This window comes from Mirounga angustirostris, unplaced genomic scaffold, assembly GCF_029215605.1.
Source record: "Mirounga angustirostris isolate CCGP_5_RB_7025 unplaced genomic scaffold, mMirAng1.0.hap1 SCAF_12, whole genome shotgun sequence".
Classification (NCBI taxonomy): Eukaryota; Metazoa; Chordata; class Mammalia; order Carnivora; family Phocidae; genus Mirounga; species Mirounga angustirostris.
In genome coordinates, this window is record NW_026991720.1 from 11,707,397 (window position 1) to 11,727,460 (window position 20,064).

General features: G+C 45.5%; 1 protein-coding gene across 3 annotated transcripts; it reads right to left on the bottom strand.

Annotated features, from left to right (window-relative positions):
* Positions 1 to 906: 906 nt before the first annotated feature.
* LOC123835224 (glutathione S-transferase kappa 1) lies at positions 907 to 18,880 on the bottom strand. 3 transcript variants are annotated; one of them, XM_064575840.1, is made up of 9 exons: positions 18,736 to 18,868; positions 18,083 to 18,164; positions 17,752 to 17,880; positions 17,346 to 17,446; positions 17,136 to 17,171; positions 15,457 to 15,573; positions 14,999 to 15,092; positions 1,728 to 1,977; positions 907 to 1,508 (listed from the first exon to the last, which is right to left on the bottom strand). In XM_064575840.1, the coding sequence occupies exons 1-9, from the start codon at positions 18,805 to 18,807 to the stop codon at positions 1,112 to 1,114; spliced, it is 1,278 nt and encodes a 425-aa protein (XP_064431910.1). In that variant the 5' UTR covers positions 18,808 to 18,868; the 3' UTR covers positions 907 to 1,111. The 3 variants fall into 3 exon arrangements, with proteins under 3 accessions (XP_064431910.1, XP_064431911.1, XP_045720098.1); XM_064575841.1 differs by lacking the exon at positions 18,083 to 18,164 and having other exon boundaries at positions 18,736 to 18,880; XM_045864142.3 differs by lacking the exons at positions 907 to 1,508; positions 1,728 to 1,977 and adding an exon at positions 14,479 to 14,730.
* Positions 18,881 to 20,064: the final 1,184 nt, after the last annotated feature.

A 20,064-nucleotide genomic window follows, 5' to 3' on the forward strand; every position in this document is an offset into this window, starting at 1 on the left:
TACCGCACAGTGGATGAATGCCTAAGTGGGGAGCACACCCCTGAGGAGGGCGGGTCGTCGATGGTTGGGCCGCTCCCAGTGGCTAAAACCTGCATCGCAGCCACAGCACGATTCCAGAAAATCTGGTGTTCTGGTGGGATCCGAGGAAGCTGGACCGGGGGGCTGGGGTAAAACCCTGTGGTCAGAGCGCAGGGGTGAGGCTTAACGGTTAGACACCGTGCGGGTGGCTCCAGCGCTTCATAGGTGATTCAAGAGGGAGCCTTAGATACTCCGCCACCCCTCGCCAAGCTCCAGTTTCATCCTTTCTGGCCCTCATCCACCCATCTCAACATCGGAAGCCGCTCCCCCTGGGGCAGTTTACTCCGTTGCTTCCCGCTAGGAAGCACTAGAGACTGCTCTTCAGCCCCTGGGCAGAAACTGCTCCCTACCTGGAGCACGGGCTGTCGCAGCTTTGATTAGTTTTGCTCATCCAGGAGGCTGGGCACACTCTTGGTCACCCTCAGCCCACACTGTCTGCAGACACAGCTATTCCACCATTCTGCCTATAGGAAGTCTCCCACCTCTGTCCAGCAGTTGTCCAAGATAGAGATTGAGAGATTTTGTGGATGACCTTGTAATTGAAAATACAATGGGACTTGGGATCAGAAGAGTACAGTTAAAATCATTTTTATGCTGTTTACTAGGAGTGTGCCCCTGTGCAAATTCTCAAACTTCACTGTCCCTTGGAATCCTCATTTTTCAAATGAGGGTAGTAACATCTCACATGGCTGGGAAGCCTAATTGAGCTGGTAGACAGAAACACCCAGAACAGAAACAACATAGCTGTCACTCAGATGTTTCTTTTCTTCCTTCTCCAGATTCTCTGGATCACTCCTCTTACCCTCCATCTAACTCTGGAAATACCGGATATGGGGTAGGTCACTGAATGTTACCTGAAGACTCAAATTGTGCCACATACATCTCAGCTGGAAAAGGCTTACCATAGCCTGACTCCCCTCTGTGTTCAGTTCCCCATGCAGAAACACAGTTCCTGACACAGCAGGCACTGGGAAATGTTGGTCAAATGCATGAATGGGTCTGGTGCAGAGATGATGTATCGTGGGAAAGTCTTTTACGGGGGCGTCCAGTTGTTTTCAAAGAAAACATCATCATCAGGTTGACCAAAGCTGACATCATAGGCAGGGGGTGGAGTAAGAGGCTCCAATTTGGGGGGCACCCTCAAGCTCTGCAGATCAGGAGCAGTAGACATGACCCGGGATCCCCGAAGCCGAAGGCTGACTGGATCTCTTCCGGAGTTTTGTGGGGTCATAGACCCCTCTGAGCCCACTACTCGCCTTTCTATTCGGGCTCTACCGGGGCCGTCTGGATTGCTAGGCTGTCCTTCCTCAAGTTCTGGGGGGATTACAACACTGCTGTAGGGGGGTGGCTGATCCAACAACTGGGGGCGGCATTGTGATTCCAACACCACAGCCTCTTCGTAGGTTGGCACCTCAAAGGCTTCATTGTCACTGAGGGAGAAGAAATAAAGTCACTGGTGGCCTCCTGAAAGGAGTCCTTTTTCCCTTTACTGTCATCTATTGGCAAAAGACCCACCCACACCTGACCCCACCCACCACCTCAAAGATACCAGTAACAGGAAAGCAGAGCTGTATGTCTGAGAGACTAGAGGGACACAGGGCAAAAGGTCCATCGTATATTCCTAGAATTCTGTCCACCCCTTGACTCACCGTGCATTGCCTGAGGCCCCTGGGCTCTCCGTCTGCATTGATCGCAACCCCCATTCCAGAACACAGGCCAGGAGGCAGACAAACAAAAAGAAGCCACCCAAGGCGAGAAAGAAATAAGCAACAGGGGCGATGTCCGGCGGTATGCTCAGTAAAGCCAGCCCCAGGAGGAAGGAGGTGCAGCACAGGAAGAGAAGCGGCTTCTCCAGTCTCCCCCACAACTGGGTTGGCACCATGGCCCCTCCCCAGGCTCCTGCAAAAAGACACACAGGTGTGTCTAAACCAGCAGTTGGCGTCCCGTCTGGGTCAGATTCCAAAGTAGCCATATTAGACACCTTTAGGTTTTAGGTTCTTCAATCTCAAATCAAATGGCTCAAATATATGATCTTCAGGGTTCCATTCAGCTTTGTAATTTTCTCTATGATCACAGTGCTGTCCCAGGATATCAGTATGTGTGGAGTAGCCAGGAAATAAAAGTCCGGGAGCCTTCATGCGACTTACTGTGTCATGGCCCTGCCTTCCTTCCTTCTTTCTTCTCTGCAGTCTCCCTTCCAGCTCTATCTTTCTACACCATCCAAGACTTAGTCTTGGCTGGCCCTGCCTGGGGCCTCCGCGCTCACCAGCATCTGTGGAATCCAGGTGATGAGGCAGGCCCTGGCTTTTCTCTATAATTGCTCTGCATTGGACCTCCACCCTACCTGCCCCCGTCTCCCCAGTTAGACCCTGTTGGGGAGGGAAGCTGGGGAGGAACACCACTTACCCTGTCTGACCCCATCTTTCCATTTCCTCCACTCAGCCCATGTTCTGGTTGGGGGAAGAAAGTGCACATGGATGCAACAAAGGGACGCAACTATGTGAGAATCTTACAAGGCCTAGGGCAATGGACAGAGGCCCAGATAACTCCTGATCTCTCCCTATCTGCCAGGGTATCCCATCCTTTACCGGCCTTAACTCAGTAAGCTCAGATTTCAAGTTTCCTGTCTGTAGTTACGGCAAGGGCTAGGAAGCTGGTGGGGGGAAGCCTTCTTTTCCCTCTCCAACACAGCTGCCACGCCTAGGCAGCAGCACCCCAAAACCAACCCATTAGGAGTTCCCTGAACTCTGCATAGCAAGAAGCCATAGACCCTAGGTAGGGGCCAGACCCCCTGCTTGAACCCTAACCCCAATCCCATGGCCCTCCTACCCTTCTCACCGGTGTTAGGAATTCCTCTCTCACCTGTCTGGACCGACTCCGCAGAAAGTAGGTTGTAGGGGAGCGGGAGGGGGGCGGGTGGAGCCCAGTGGCTCCACCCACTTTTCTGTTCCAATCCCTCCGTTCCTGCGCAGGCTTCCTCCTCCCCTTTCTGCTTACGGAGTGGTGCTATTGCCGCACCTTGATTTGTTTGGTTTTTACACCACACACCCCCTACGGTGCCTTAATGAGAGTGCTCCTGCGTCCCCGCCCCACCCCAATGATCTTTGTACTTAGGACCAGAGTTATATTCAGTTTCCTCTTCTCTTCTCAATGCGCACTGTTTCCCGAGTAGTTTGTCTTCTGTTTAGGTAATATATTTTATGCTTGGAGCAGAGGCCACGGTTTATTTAATCTCTAGATCACATGGTGCTTTGCATGATTTGCTGTGGCATGGAATGGCGGGTCGTGCTTCAGCTGCCAAAGTACCATTTCTTTGAACTTGTTTTCTGCAGACCTGTAAGACGTTTTTGTGTATGGTTCATGGCCCAGTTAACTCTGATTCTTCAAAAGTCACGTCCAAGGTGATGCCTACTATGGAGTCTGTCTCCACAGGGTATCCACAGCATTTCTTCATACCCCTGTTCAAGCCTTTAGGTGTTTCTATAGTAATTTTCTGTTTATATACCTTTCTTCCACTGTGAGCTTTTCAAAGTGAGTGATAAGTTTCAATATATTCTGAATCCCTTCAATTGACATGGTTCCTGACACAAGTAGATGCTCACTAAACATAGCTGAATGCTCTCATTAGAAGGCTACCATCTTGCCTGACCTCACCACACACTGCAGATCCAGGACCCGCTCTTATTTTTCTTTTTTTTTTTAAGTTTTTATTTATTTATTTGAGAGAGAGAGCATGAGCAGGGGGGAGGGGCAGGAAAAGCAGGCTCCCTACTGAGCAGGGAGCCCCATTGGGGCTTGATCCCAGAACCCTGGGATCATGACCTGAGCCAAAGGCAGACACTTGACTGAGCCACCCAGGGGCCCCTGTGACCATTCTTTTTTTTTTTTTTTTTTTTTTTTAAGATTTTATTTATTTATTTGACAGCACAAGCAGGGGGAGCAGCAGGCTTAGGGAGAGGGAGAAGCAGATTCCCCACTGAGCAAATAGCCTGATGTGGGGTTCGATCCCAAGACCCTGGATCATGACCTGAGCCGAGGGCAGATGCTTAACCAACCGAGCCACCCAGGTGCCCCTATGACCACTCTTTTAAGGGGAATCCTGGTAATAAGTCTAGGTGACACAGGTGTTGGGAGGTGTAGAGGATGGAGGCATACTTTATTCTTGAGACACAGAGAAGGCTACAAGGTTGGGTTCCAGGCCTTCAGAGTGTTACCATTGAACAAACCAAGGGGAGTAGGAGAAAATGGGGCACAAATCTAATCCCAAGGACAGTTGTGGGGCACAGCCAGGGCTGCTGCATCAGAGGATGTGTGGAGTGTGTGTGTATGTGTGAGAGAGACAGAGTGGGAGAGGAGAGAGGAAGGGAGGGAGGGAGAGAAGGATGAGGGTGCCTGGAGTGGAATGCAGGTGTGTATAGTGGTGGAATGTCAATGATGATTCTCTGACCAGATAGAGGAGAGGGAGGAGATGTAACAGGAAGGCTATGGTAGTCCAAATGAGCTGTGTCTCTATACGAAGTGGGAATGAAGAGTAGGGGGAGAGCTGGTTATTGTTTTGTTTACATGAATTTCCATACTGTTCATCGCATATAAGGAAAGTATGACTGGGATCAGAAGGATTCGCATCTGGGGCGCCTGGCTGGTTCAGCTGATAGAGCAGGCAACTCTTGATCTCAGGGTCCTGGGATCGAGCCCCACGTCGGGCTCCCTGCTCGGCTGACGCTTAACAACTGAGCCACTCAGGCACCTCTGGAGAATGAGATCTTTGTAGCATAAGGCTCTTGGTTGCCAGAAGGAGCGTACACTAGAGAGACTTGCTAGTTAAGAACCAGTTCCAAGTCAGGAAGGTTGGACTGCTGGCTGGCTGTGCCTTTAATATATTCTCTATCACAATAATTTTAAATAGATTTTCTAAAAATTCCATTTTTATACTGTTACTCTTTATTTGAGGCGGGGGCAGAGGGAGAGAGAATCTTTAAGCAGACTCCCCACTAAGCATGGAGCCCGATGCAGGTGCTTAATCCTAAGACTCTGAGATCATGACCTGACCTGAAATCAAGAGTTGGCTGCTTAACCCACTGAGCCACCCAGGTGCCCGTAAAAATTCCACTAAAATCTTGCAAAATATTTAAGGGTCATAAAGAAAAAAAAATCATCCACAATCTCCTTATCCTAACATGGCCATTTAAAATTTCTACACATTTCTTCTAGTCTGTTCACACACTGGTTGAAATCAGAGTACTCACCATTTTGTATTTTTTAAAAAACTTAAACATTGTATCATATATAATTGATCTTTTGATACAGTCTTTGTTGTGGTAATTTTTTTTTTTTTTAAAGATTTTTATTTATTTGACAGAGAGAGATACAGCGAGAGAGGGAACACAAGCAGGGGGAGTGGGAGAGGGAGAAGCAGGCCTCCCGCAGAGCAAGGAGCCCAATGCGGGGCTCGATCCCAGGACTCTGAGATCATGACCTGAGCCGAAGGCAGACGCTTAACGACTGAGCCACCCAGGCGCCCCTGTTGTGGTAATTTTTAACAGCCACATAATGTTTTATTGAATGGATGTACCATAATTTAACATACCTTTATGTTATGTTACTTGGTAGCATTGAGTTTATTTTATTCAATTTTTTTTTTTTTTGTCATCAAATGTTTCAAGAGACAGAAAGTAGATTAGTGGTTGCCAGGGGCTGGAGAGAGGGAAGAAATGGGGAGTAACTGCTAATGGATTTCTTTTAGGGGTAATGAAAACGTTTAAAAATTAGTAGTGATGCGGGGCATCTGGGTAGTTCAATCAGTGAAGCATCCGATTCTTGTTTCAGCTCAGGTCATGATCTTGGGGTTATGGCATGGAGCCCCTTGTGGGGCTCTTTGTGTAGCCTGCTTGGGATTCTCTTTCTCCCTCTCTCTACCCACCCCCAAAATAAATAAATCTTAAAAAAAAAATAGTAGTGATGCTTGCACAACTCTGAATATGCTATAAAAGACCCACTGAATTTTACACTTTATAAGGGTGAATTATGCTTCCATAAAGCCTTTTAAAAAATGATGCTACAATGAACCTCTTATGTGTAGTTTTACCTTCTTTTTGGATTATTTCCTCCCATTAAATTTCAAGAAATGTCATTGAGACAAGCAATGTGAAAGAAAGATTTTGTTGCCTTGAATACATATGGCCAAACTTCTTCCCCAAGGTTTTACTTTCCTTTTTTCATCAACTTAGTATCCTTAGCAAAATATAGATGCTAAAGATACTATTGGTCATTCTGCTTCCAACTTGCCTGCCTCTACAAACCACCATGTTAGGGGTCGGATTACTGCCCTAGGCGGGCCCACTGTGCCCACCTCATTTTGGGAGGGGATAGTGAAGGGAGGGACATGGGAGGTTGGGGGGGGGGCGGGAAAGCAGAGATAATCAACAGACTTTCTGTGAAGGGTAGTTGATGTCTACCACCGTGCACTTCTCTACACCTCCATATTCTTGTGATTTTGTGTTTCTGAATCTGAGTCTGCTTTATACTTGTAGCCAACATGTATGGAGTGTTTTGTGTACTGCTCACTGTGCTAAATGCTTTATACAAATTAAGTAATTTAAAATATAATGTAATAAGAGGTAGTTGCTATTATTATGTTCATTTTATAGGTGAGATCAGAAACTTGAGGAAAATGTATAGCTAATCAAGGGTGGGGCCGAGATTTGAACCTGTAGTCCCAGTCAAGAAACCTGGCTCCTAACACTGTGTCATCTGACTCTAAACACTCTTTTTGGCTGATTTAATAATGATAATTTAATAAAACACCTATGACATTCTAAAATCATAACTCTGGGGTCTCTCCTGGAGGAGTGGTTAGATGTTATTTCCCCACTGTTTGGCGTCTTAAAAGGCTGACCATCAGAGAGCAAAGGCAGCAAAAGAGATTATCAGAAGATTAAATAAAGTTATCAATATGTAAGGCAAGAATGGGAAATTAGGATTGCAGGCCCTGTATCAGGATGTTTATCTTTTATGAGCTAATTAAGACTGATTACAAAAGGTAAGACTTTTACTTGAATAGCTCTAGACTAAGCCCAATGTGCAGGTGACTTTTTAAAAAAAGAATGTAGGTAAGAATATGTGTGTATGTTTGTGTGTGTGTAGAAACAAATTGGCCCAATCTCCTTTGATCCTTGACAATCGTGTGGCTAAGTCTGATTATCATTTTCATGTTACAGAGGAGGAAACCAGCTCAGAGAAAGTACACGATTTGTTTAGTTAGAATCAAACTCAGAATCTTGCCCTTTTAACTCACTTGAGTGTTTCTCTTTGTGTTTGTTGCCTTACCCACAGCTCTTTCAAATTTGTAGGGAAGGTGGATAAATGATTTAATATGAAGTATATCAGCATCATTGATATTTCTGGGATGGAAATGCTTCCCATAAATGATGAATTCTCAAGTACGTAAGAATAAATACACATTCTCACTCTCATCACCTAGTTGTAATACTGCACAAAGCTCACTGGGAATGCACCGAGTGAATATGAGGTTTAGGCTGTCCCTCCAGCTCAGCTATTCAGCACCAAGCCACAAAAAGTGATTTTCAAATTTGAGAAGTTGAGTGTGGTTGTTGCCCCGTGACAAAAAAAGCATTGTGTTTATGAGATGTCTGCAGATAGCGGCAGAGGAGTCCCACATGAGAATGTCCCTAAATAAGAGAAAACGGAGTGATTGCGGGTAAGCACATATTTTTAGAGATGTGAAGACCAGGTTTCAAATCTCCTTCCTACTACTTACTTGCTGTGTGACCTTCTGTAAGCTATTTCATCTTTCCGCATGCATGAAAGTAACTAGAGTGAAATATTAGTTAACTTTTTCTCTTTTAAAATAAAATTTGTCTGCAGTGAAATGCATGGATTTTCAGTGGACCACTCCATAAGTTTTGATAAAGACTTACACTTGTGTAACTCAAACTCCAATCAAGATATGAAGCGTTACTATCATCCAGAAAGTTCCCTCATGCCCCCTCCCTGTCAACCCCATAGGCAACTATTGTTTTGGTTTCTTTCCATCTATTATACTCTTGAAAATGGTTTCTATTTTATGGAACAACAATTAATTTATTTAATGATAACCACTGATAATCGTTTGGTTATCCAACTAATAACCATTTCGTTTGTTTCCATGAGTTTGCAATTCCTACATTTCTATACATGTGTTTTGTTTTTTTTTTTAAGATTTTATTTATTTATTTATTCATGAGAGACAGAGAGAGAGAGAGAGAGGCAGAGGGAGAAGCAGGCTTCCCGCGGAGCAGGGAGCCCGATGCGGGACTCGATCCCAGGACCCTGGGATCATGACCTGAGCCAAAGGCAGACGCTTAACCATCTGAGCCACCCAGGCGCCCTCTATACATGTTTTTATTCATATGCATAAATCAGAAAAATTCCTGAAAGTGAAGTTTTTGTAGAGATTGCTATTTGCTCTCAAAGGAGTTATAAAAATTCACTCTCCTGCTCACATTGCAGGAATATCTGTTTGCCCACACCCTGATCAACAGTGAATTATTACTTGGATTCAATAAATTTTTACTGTTCACTTGCTACACAGCTCCAAGGTGTATCAGTAGATCTAATAGGAATCTCACTCTTAAGGAGCTGACTGTTAGTAAGAGGAAAGATGTGTACATAACTACTTGTAAGACAGGGTACAAAGTGACAAGGAACAAAGTGCTGCTGGGCTCCCCCGCGCTGACAAGGGTGGGGACTGGAATGCATCATGGATATGGATGGGGTTTGTTTACACTCCTTCTACATCCGTCTCACCATTATGCAAGGGGTAGATAATAAATACTTATATCATTGATTGGTAATTAGTGAGGATTTGCTGATTTAATGATTCATGATCTATTGATCCCTTGATCCTCCCTCAATTGCCTCCCCACCTTTTCTAATCTTTTTTGGTCTGGCATCAGCTAGAGCCAGTCATACCCCTGAACATGTGCTTGGCAGAAGAGGGAGTTGGTCTGATCCAAGCCAGGGGTTTCTGTTTTCCCCAGTCCCCTGTGAAGACATTGAAGGAACTCTCCGGGATTAAGGTCATGGAATGAGTGAGGAACAGTGGTCCAGGTGGCATCCTAGCCACCAATCCCCTTTCCCTGGGGTCCAAGTGGCTACTTCTTTCTGCTTTCACTTTTGCTTATACCTGGGAATCGTAGTCAAATAAAGGGACCGTGATTCCTCTGAGGAGAATGATGAATAGTGAGCCCCAGGTTCGTCTTCCAGCTGGACTCCTACTTTCTCTGTACACCTCCCCAGCAGCATCCCTTCCTGCAATCCCCACTTAGCTTTTCTACTTTGAGACTTCCTGCATCTCCCCTTTGACCTAGTTATCTGCTTCTCCTTTGCCATCCCCATCTCTTTTTCCCTTCTCTCTCTCACGTTCTGCTTTTGGTCCATTTATTTGATAAGCATTTACTCAGCATGTATTATGTGCTTACAGGAGCAGCTATGGTACATAATTTGCGAGGTCTGGTGCAAAATGAAAATGCAGGGCCCCTCAACTGAAATTAAGAATTTCAAGACCAGGCAGAGCATCAAACCAGTCATGAGGGCCTGTGTGAGTGCACAGGCTGCAAGTCCATGAGGCTGAGGCTGACCTTGTGTGCACAGTATTGTGGGGACATGGTGAGAATGTGTAACATCACAGAATTGAAATCTTGGTACATTTCCTTTTCCTTTTTTTTTTTTTTTTTTTTTAAAGATTTTATTTATTTATTTGACAGAGAGAGACACAGCAAGAGAGGGAACACCAGCAGGGTGAGGGGGAGAGGGAGAAGCAGGCTCCCTGCTCTGCGGGACTTGATCCCAGGACCCTGGGATCATGACCTGAGCCGAAGGCAGTCGCTTAACCGACTGAGCCACCCAGGCGCCCCCCCCCCTTTTTTTAAAGTAAACTCTATGCCCAGCACGGGGCTCACACTCAGGACCCTGAGATCAAGAGTTGTATGCTGTACTGACTGAGCCAGCCAGGTGCACCCTCAGTACATTTTCAAGACAATTTTATTATGGAGATATCCCAACACACATAAAAGAAAGAGGAAAGGATAGTATAATGAACTCTCTGTGTACCCATCACTCAGCTTCAACAATTACGTTTCATCTACTCTTTCCATCTCCCCTACTTTTTAAAGGCAGCATGTCACTTCTATCCTAAGTGTTTCAGAATGCAGTTCTGACTGACGAGAACTTATCTGTGCCCAGCCACCCTGCCATTATCATGCTTAATGAAATTAATATTAAATCCTTAGTATCACCTAATATCCAGTCCATGTTATTTTCCCCCCGTTGTCTCAAAATGTGTTCTTACAGTTTGTACATTCTTTTAAAATATGCTGTTAAAGGGGTGCCTGGCTGACTCAGTCAGGAGAGCATATGTTTCTTGATCTCAGGGTCGTTGGATTTGGGCCCCACACTGGGCATGGAGCCTTTAAAAAAATTAAAAAGGGGTGCCTAGGTGGCTCAGTTGGTTAAGCATCTGACTCTTGATCATGGCTCAAGTCTTGATTTCAGGGTCGTGAATTTGAGCTCCGCGTTGGGCTCCACACTGGGTGTGGAGCCTACTTATAAACAAACTATTAAGGACAATATGGACATTTCAAAAACAACCCAGTTAGGAAATGGACAAAAGGTGTGAACAGATATTTCACTGAAGAGGATGTACAGATGGCAAAGAAGGGCACAAAAAGATGTTCATTAGTCCTTAGGAAAATGCAAATTAAAATCACAATGAGAGAGCACTTACACACCTATCAGAATGGCTAAAATTAAAAAAGAGTAATAACACCAAATGCTGGTGAGGATGCAGAGAAACTGGATCACTCATGCATTTCTGGTGGGAAGGTTAAGATGGTTTGGCCACTTAGGAAAAATGTAGCAGTTCCTTGTACAACTAAACATGCACTTACTATATGACCCAGCAATTGTATTCCTGGACATTTACCCCCCAAAATGAAAATCTGTGTGCACACAAAAACCTGTACAAGAATATTCATAGCAGGTTTATTTGTAATAGCCCCAAACTGGAAACAACCTAAATGTCCTTCAACAGGTTAAACTCTGGCACATCCATACCATGGACTACTACTCAGCAATAAAAAGGACAAACCACTGAGACACACAGTACCTTGCAAGGATCTCAAGGGAATTTGCTGAGTCAAATAAGCCAATCTGATGCCATTAATATAGCACTCTTGAAATGAGAAAACTATATGAAGAACTGATTAGTCATTGCCAGGGTTTAGGGAAGTGGGGAGAACAGAAGGTGGCCAAGCTGTGAAATAGGAACATAAGGATCTCTTATGCTAGGAATATTTTGTATCTTGACTGTGATGGTGGTCACACACATAGTAAAATTATACAGAACTAAAACTGGACACACAAATGAGTGCATGAAGAAGTGGTGTAATTTGAATAGGGCTTGATGGAGTGCATCAATGTCAATTTCCTGGTTGTGCCATTGGGCTGTAGCTGAACAGGATGTTACCATTGGGGAAACTGGATGAAGGGTAGACTGAATCCCTCTGAATCATGTCTGACATTCGTGTGTTAAAACATATGGACATTTCTGGTTGCACACAAAAAAACCCCAGAGTAGGAATGGGAATGACAAAGGGGAGACTCTTCACTTTTCACTTGATAACTTGCTGTTCTTTTCCCTTTTGTTTTACCACGTGCGTGTGATACTTTTTGTTGTTAATTAACGCTTGTGTTTTGGGTCTGTAAAAAAATATAATTCTAGAAATTTTACCTAAGAAGTTTGTTTTAGAAGCATCTTATCTGGTAAGCTTAGAATTTGAATTGCAATGCAAGAAAGTGGGTCAGTGTTGAATTCTGAGTATTGACATAACTGCAAATTTTATATTGCACTCCAACTGTTGAGTGGAAGGGGAAGGGAGGAAGAAACTAGTAAGTATGAAACTCTTACTTTAGAAAAAAAGAGTGTTCATTTTAAAAATACAGCTGCATTTGGGGGCTTCCCCCTTTCTCATTGTTAATTGAGACATATTAATTTCATGTGTCAACTTGACTGAGCTAAAGGACACCCAGAGAGCTGACAAAACACTTCTGGGTGTGTCTATGAGGGTGTTCCCAGAAGAGATTATAATTTGAATACGGAGACTGAGTAGGAGGTGGCCCTCACTAGTGTGTGTGTGCGGGAGGTAGCAACCAATCTATTGAGGGCCTGAATGGAACAAAAAAGCAAAGGAAGGGCAAACTTGCTTTCTCTGCTTGAACTGAGACATCCATGTTCTATTGCCCTCAGACACAGGTGCTCCTGGTTCTCAGGCCTTTGGATTTTGGATTGGAACTACACCACCAGCGCACTTTCCCGGGCCTGCAGATTGTGGGACTTCTCAGCCTCCATAACCATGTGAGCCAATCCCTGATAATGGATCTCTTTTCATATATACCTATACATATCCTATTATTTGTTTCTTTGGAGAATCCTGACTATTGGATTCTACTTGGCAGAAGTTCAGACACTATAATCTAGATCATGTTTGTAAGGTTTAGTCTAGAAATTGTCTCATTCCTCCAGAGATTAAATTTGCTAGCAGATTAGGAAAACAGGATGCTAGATTCTTTGAAGGAAGACTGGGCAGAGCTGGGAAATATGCATCTACAATAAAAGATTATACCACATTAGCCTGAGGTAAGATTTAGCATTAAGTTAAGTAACTGATTAATGTTTTAAAACAATGGGAAGGATGCATAGTTGTGCCCAAATGTGAATCTACAAATTCTTTTTTTTTAAATTTAAATATTATCTATTTTCTGTTTGTCAGAATGATCATTTCAAAAAGTATACAAGTGAAATGGAAACATTTAGGCATATTTTATTCCAGGATTAATATATCAATGTCCTCTGTAATGTGTTTTTATACATCAAGACATAATTGAGATCATACTATATAGTTTCATCTTTTTTCCAACTAATATTATATTCTACAAATTCCCAGTGTTGAAATTCTTTACAAACAGAATTCTGGGTGGTGCAGTCGGTTGAGTGTCTGACCCTTGGTTTTCGGTTTGGGTCATGATCTCAGGGTCATGAGATCGAGCCCCATGGTGGGCTCCCCACTCTGTGAGGAGTCTGCTTGGGATTCTTTCTTTGCCTCTCCCTCTGCCCTTCCCACTTGTGCTCGTGCACGCTCTCTCTCACAAATAAATAAATCTTTAAAAAAACATATATAATTTTTGATGGCTATGAAACATTACATTCTGGATGTACCCTAACTTATTCAAACATCCTCCTATTGTTAGATATTTATAAGTTACTTGATATCACAAATCATACTGGGACAAGCATGTTTATTCATAAAGCTTTATCTCCACCACCATGCTCTCAGCATATATGAGAACTTCTATATGCTTGAATATATAACTTGAATATATGAGAAGTAACATTTTAATTTGCTCTTATGTTTCTTACTATTGGACATTTTCCCATATTTTAAATTTATATTAGCTGTACATGTCATGAAATCTTTGAAAGAGGGAGTGCGAGTGTGTATTTGGAGATGCACTTATGGTGTTAGTTAGCAGATAAGCCTAGTAAGGATGACTGGAAATCCTGGAGTATGCTGGAATAACGGAAGAAGGGAGAAGAGGAAAACAGCCAGTGATGGGGGATAAGACGGGAAAATGAGCTCTGAGACCAGAAAGAGCCAGAGGGCGGGGGCAAGGAATCCCCTCTTAATGCCTCTGGGGCCATTGAGCCATCGAAGGACACATACCTGCTTCCCAACAGATGTCCAGTGTGGCTTCAGCTTCTGAATAAAGAGTATTCTCAAAGAAGTCCAAAGACTACTGAAACACAAGGTCTTTGGATTGTTGTACAGGTGGCACATACGGAGCAGGGCCTTTGGATAAATAGCTGAGGGAGTGGTAAAGCTGTAGGTCTGTGTGGGAAGGAACAGGGCCCATACTAGGCCAGGGAGAGAGGCCCCAGGATTTTCTTAGGATCTGCTTTGTCGGTGAGCAACTTCCAGGCCATGGCAACTCCAGCCTGTCGCCCTGTGCTGCCACCTTGCCCTGGTTCTGCTAGTCAGTGTAGCTGGAGCTGATTCAAATATCTGGGCAGAAGCTCAGCCAAGTTCTGGCTCTCTCTGATCCCAGCCCCATTTCAGGCACCCTGGCTGGTCAGAAGATAGTAACTGCCAAACTGGTTAGTTGCAAAATCCATCTGGCTTAGTTTTCCATCCCTGAAGAGGACTGTTTCCTCTCCTTCCACATAAGTTGCCCTGAGGTGGGCAGAGGGGCTCGCAGTATGGAAAGAGCTGTTCGCAAACACCTAGAGTGGACAGGGGGTGACTGCAGGAAGAACACATAACACCAGGGAGGACAAAGACCCAGAAATATTATGCCTGATGGCATTAAGTTTATTCTGAGGGAAAGGAGAGTTTGGGGTATCACGCCACCCCCTCCACAGCATCCCCCAGGGCCACAGAGGAACCTCTATCAGACAGAGAAATCAGAGTCCTAGGGTCACACAGTGGAAGAAGGGGAAGCAGAAGGTCTGCTTTTTCATCCCAATAGTTTTGCTTCCCCTTGGGAAGCCTTAAAGTCTGGCATTTATGGCTGGAGGCACAGGGCCCATCCACTTCTCTCCTAGATGGAGAAAATCAAAGTCAGAGGCTGGCCCCACAAACCCCCAGGGGTTTTCTAGGAAGAGCTCTGCTTGGCTTCCTTTTCTTCTATGGGGGTGAAGGTGGCCTCTCCCCATTCAGCCCTGAGAACTTCTGTGTATGAGGCTTCCTTGTTGGAAATGCATAGAATATATATATATATTTTTTTGCTCTGGATCTGTCCTCCTGGTCAACTGATAAATGGGGGTGGGGCTGGGGTCAAGGGCAGCTCACCATGAACCTGAACTTACCCAGCAGGTGTGCCAGCAACTCCATCCGATCAGAGCCAAACAGCATGTGGGTTTGGCCATCCAGATGGGCCACGGTGATCGGCAGCCCAAAAGCCTGGAGAAAGCAGTTACAGCGCAGGGAGTAAGGTGATGGAGCAGGTGTTCATTATGGCTGGGATGGAAGGCTAAGAGTCAATACTTGTCTGAGGTCATACAAGCAAAGCAGCTAAGAGGTTCCACAGCTCTAAGGAGTTTTCTGTTTCTGATTCTCAGATGCTCTGACTTTCCTCTCACCATCTACCTCCCTCCCTTCCTTTCCTTGGACTCTGGGGCAGGAAGGGAGAGGATGAAGGTTGTCTGGGACAGCTGGGAGGACTCATGTTGGGAGCAACTTTTAGAACAGGAGCATGGGGACCCAGCAGATGCTCAGCCTCATTCTTCAGCACTGGGGTTGGGGACCCACATCAAGAGTTGCTCACCCCATATTTGCAGGCTGCCTCGGTGGTCTCCTTGAGCTTGTTCTTCACGTTTGGTGTTGAGATCTTTTCCAGGAGTCCCCGGGCTTGTTCTGTAGACATGCCAGCTTTCTCTGCAGCCTGAGGGGATGTGGTAGGGAACACAACTGTGTATTAGTGGGGTAGGGATCTCAGGAGAAACTCTGGTATTCATTTTCTGCTCCCATTTTCCTGGTAAGGCCTTTACCCACCCACAAATAGAGGTCTATCTTTGCTATGAGGGGCCGTTTTTCTTTTTTCCCCCTTTAAAATCTTGTGATTGGTGGAAAGAACAAGGTGCAGAAATTGAAAGCCAGAGGGCATCTTAGAAACCAGCTCCCCAACCTCTTTATTAACCAGTGAGGGGACTACTGTCCAGAAGCAGTACATGACCTGGTTGGCATTAAAGAACTTGTTAGTAGCAGAGCCAACGCTAGAATCCAAGTCCCCTGACATTAAGTCTGGGCTCTTGCCTTTCTACTTCTCAGAATTCCTGAATATCTTGTGCTCTTTTGAAGCAAGGGCTGGGCTATAATTCTCATGGCATTTCCTGAGGACTTTAGAGCAGGGCACAGGGATATAGCCACCTGCAGGGCTTAACAAGAATAAACATTTCAATTTGGGGTTTGTTGATATCATTTAGGATTAGTGGTTCTCAATTTGGCTGCATACTAGAATCTCCCGAGGGAGCTTTTAAAAAATCCCACTCATAGGTCATCCGCTAGAACAATTACATCAGAATTTTTGGTAGGCAGTGCCCAGGTGGTCCAGGTGACTAAAATACACAGCCAAGGTTGAGAACCACTGCAACCCGACCTCCTCAACCTGGAGGGGGAAACAGGAAGTTACGAGGTGCATTCTGATGTGTGACAGGGTCTTTGACTTGGCTGCATGAGAGAATTGTGTCCAGACCAAATGTTCAACAACAGGGGAACAGTTAAGTAAACAAAAGTAGGCCCACTGAATGGAATGCTGTGTAGAAACTAAGAATGATACTTTCAAAGAGTTTATAATGGTATGGAAAATGATTGTTAGTAAGTGGAAAGACAAGCCTGTGCATATACTTTGCAGGAATTCTTTGTGATTTGCCGTTTTATGTATTAAGTTTGAATATACCTCAACTATCTTTTGTAAACTGAAGGGAAAATATCATTTTGAATTTCCTGATTTAATCCCAAAGAAAAACTTACTTTTTATACCCCCGTGTATGGCTGCCACACATTTCAATGTTTTGAGCTATTTCCATGTGTTTCCACTCAGGCTTCTGTGGGATTTTTCTTTTTAAAGTCTGTCTGTAAAGTCTCCTGCTTTCTTCTCTGGATATATCGGTGAGGTCTGGTATTGGAGTGTTTGGGGCCAATACTTCATCCCTCCCCATCTGGGAGTGCCAACATGTAACATCTCTCTCCCACTGACTTCTTTCATGAAATAAAACCTACCCATGTAGAATTTTGCACTTCCCCTTTCAACCATGAGATATTCTTTTGGGAGTCCTATGAGTTCCAAACTTTCATTAATTCAGCTCCTCAAACACAGATATCCTTTCTCCCCAAATAACTATGACCTTTTCCACCCAAAATGAAAACTGTGTCCTCTTTGCCCCTAAATGCCAGCTGTTGTCAGCTTCGCTATGAGAGGGGTGGGGACAGAGCCAGGATACTCACGGCCAGGATGCTCTGGGGCTCCGAGATGTCTTCATCCTGAGAAGAAGAGAACATTCCGCAGGAAGGGGGCGGTGAGGGGTGAGATGGGGGGACAGTAGGCCCGTGAACAACAGGGGAAGGCAGGACCAGGCCTCTGGAAACCAGGTTCTAGGGGAGGGTCAGCATATTGTCCAGGGTCTCCCAAGTAGGTTCCCAGAGCTCTGCCCTCACCCGTGACCAGACACGCATCCATAGTTCCCTGGACACTTTCTCCAGCATCTCTGGGTGCTCCATGCTCACAGCGGTGAGGAATCTCATGGCTGATAAACTTCCTGTGGGGCAGAGATACTCAGAGACAGGGCTCTTCTAGCTTGTTTCCCACGGAGGACTGGCTCTTTCCTGCTTCTGACATCCACAGAGCTTGACTGCCCTTAGCCTTCCACCCAGATTTCTCATAGCCTGTTTGTACTGCTCTTCTTCCCCTTAGGTCCCCGCAAGCTTCTGCTCACTTAACGCTCACCTGTGTTTCCCCAAGCTTTGTTTCATTTCATGTAGTTGCCAGCCCCTACTTCCTGGCACTACAATTTGCAACTCTGCTGCCTTCCACTGGATACACCATCTATATCTCACTCTTTACCTTTTTCAAGGATCACAGAGAAGAAATCCTTGGGGAACTGCACAGGAATCTGGACATGCTGTCCCAGGAGCCTAACATCATTTCTCAGATATTGGGCTTTGCGGGGAAGCAGAGCTGGTGGCTGGTTTCCTGCAAGTGGAAATTTGGGCACACTGGTGAGAGACTGCCTAAGGGTCTGAGGCTTGCGGGGGGAACCCCATCCGGGTTTTCAGCAGAGTCCAATCACTAGCTGCTGGTGCCGATGTAAAGACCCATTTGAGGGCAGCCCCCCGTGGACCTTTGAAAGCCACCCTCCCTCAAATCCCTGTCCCAAACGCTGCTGCGTTCCCACCACTGTCTTTCATGATCCCCGCAATGAGGCTGGGGCGCAACTGCAGGTTGATGTTCCAGATGTTCTTATACCGGCACAGGACCTGCAGGAGCAGAGGTGGAGATGGGGAGCCTGAGTGTAAGATGGACAGAGTGAAAATGGCTGAGGGAGAGGGAGGGGTGTTCTTTGGCAACTGACTAGCCAGAGGCTCTAAGTGCAGAAGAGTAGGGGTTATGCGGACACCCTAAACTTTGGTTTTAAATGGCAAAACTCTCCACTCCCAGAAATCGATCCCATGAACCTCGCTCCATCCCAAGAAATCGATCCCAGGATCTTTGCTCAGTGGACAACCTCCATCCTGTTCTGCACTCCACCCCCCAAAAACTAACATCGGAGGGCTAAGAGGTGGCTGTGCCGTGGATTTCTCCATGATCCTTAGGAGTTACCCCTCTTATTCCAAACCGTTGTGGGAAAGCACTGCCTTAGGATATAAAGGCTCGACCTGGCCAGCGACCGTATCCCGTTTAGAGACACAAAGTGACTTTCACCCCTGGCTTCCTAAACCCCATCGGGCGGCGCCAGGAATTTCACGAGACCACGGTCCCCGCGTCCCGCCCCCCCCTTCCCTCTGCCCTTGCCCTCCAAGCCCCGGCCAAGGGAGCTCCCGGAGTCACCTCGAAGCCCAACCAGGAGTAGGGCGACAGCACATCGTAGAAGAGCTCCAGGGTGCGCGGCAGGGGTCCCATGCTGCAGCAGCGCGCGTTGCCCCGCCCCGGGACTCGGCGATCCCGCCCCGATTCCCGGCCTGCCCCGGAGGGCCGCCCCCCGCCTCCGCCGCGCAGCCGCGCGAGGAAAACCGCCCGGGGCCAAGTCTGGCCACAGGGCGGTTGGGGCGGGGCCCCCTGGGGAGGGCGTGGCTGCCCTCCCCGCTCCTCCCCACAGCTCCCGCCGCCCGCGCGTCCCCCGGTCTCCGCCCTGCCCTGCGCGGGGGTTTGAGGCGCTTGCTGTGCGTCTCTCTCAGCTGTGCCCCTTTGGCGGGCCACCGCCCTCTCCGAACCTCAGTTTCTTCGTCATCCCTCCTAAAAATGGACATACGTGATGATAACCCCTACCTCGGACAGCCTTGTGAGAATGGAATGTGAGAATGTGTAACTGAAACATGTTAGAACTTTCTGAGATGGGGGCAGAGTTAGAAGTGCCCAAGTTATACATTTTTTGTACTTCTCAGAGCTTAGCTGGAACGTATTTGACAATCAGCACATATTCTGAGAGTGAGCGCAGGAGGGAAGGAGGCCTCCTTGCCACGATAATCGGAGGGATAATGGGGAATGGTGTGTCCTGTTTCTATTTGTGAATATGTCATACTGTCTTACATTGGGATTACATTTACTGCAAGGAAATAATTTTTTAAAGTTCTATTTAATTTTATTAAAATTATTCTTAATGTTACTAATTTTGTGAATTGGAAAACATAACAATAGAGATTCCACTTCTCGTTTGTATTCATTAGAAAAACAACCTTAAGCCATCAGAACGCAAAGACTATAAACATTTACATAGAGTAGAACATATAAAATGAAACAAGGATGCTATTTTAACCCACTTGCGAATAGAACTAATTGCTTTGGAATAACAAACTGAAAAATTACACGTTTCTCCAGTAATGTTAATTTAAAATTATCCAAGAGCAAATTTAGCCCCATAATAATATTCTATTTTAAAAGTAAATCATCACTTATTTTTAAAAACTTTAATGTTTAGGAATGATTTTAGATTTACAGAAGAGTTGTAAAGATAGTAGAGAGTTTCTACATACCCCTCATCCAGCTTTCCTTAATGTGGACACCTTCTATAACCATGGTATAATGATCAAAACTAAGAAATTAACATTGGTACATTACTATTAACTAGAAGATGGGCTTCATTCAGATTTCACCACTTTTTCCGCGATTGTCCTTTTTCTGTTCCAGGATTCATTCCAGGCTACCACCTAGCATTTAGTT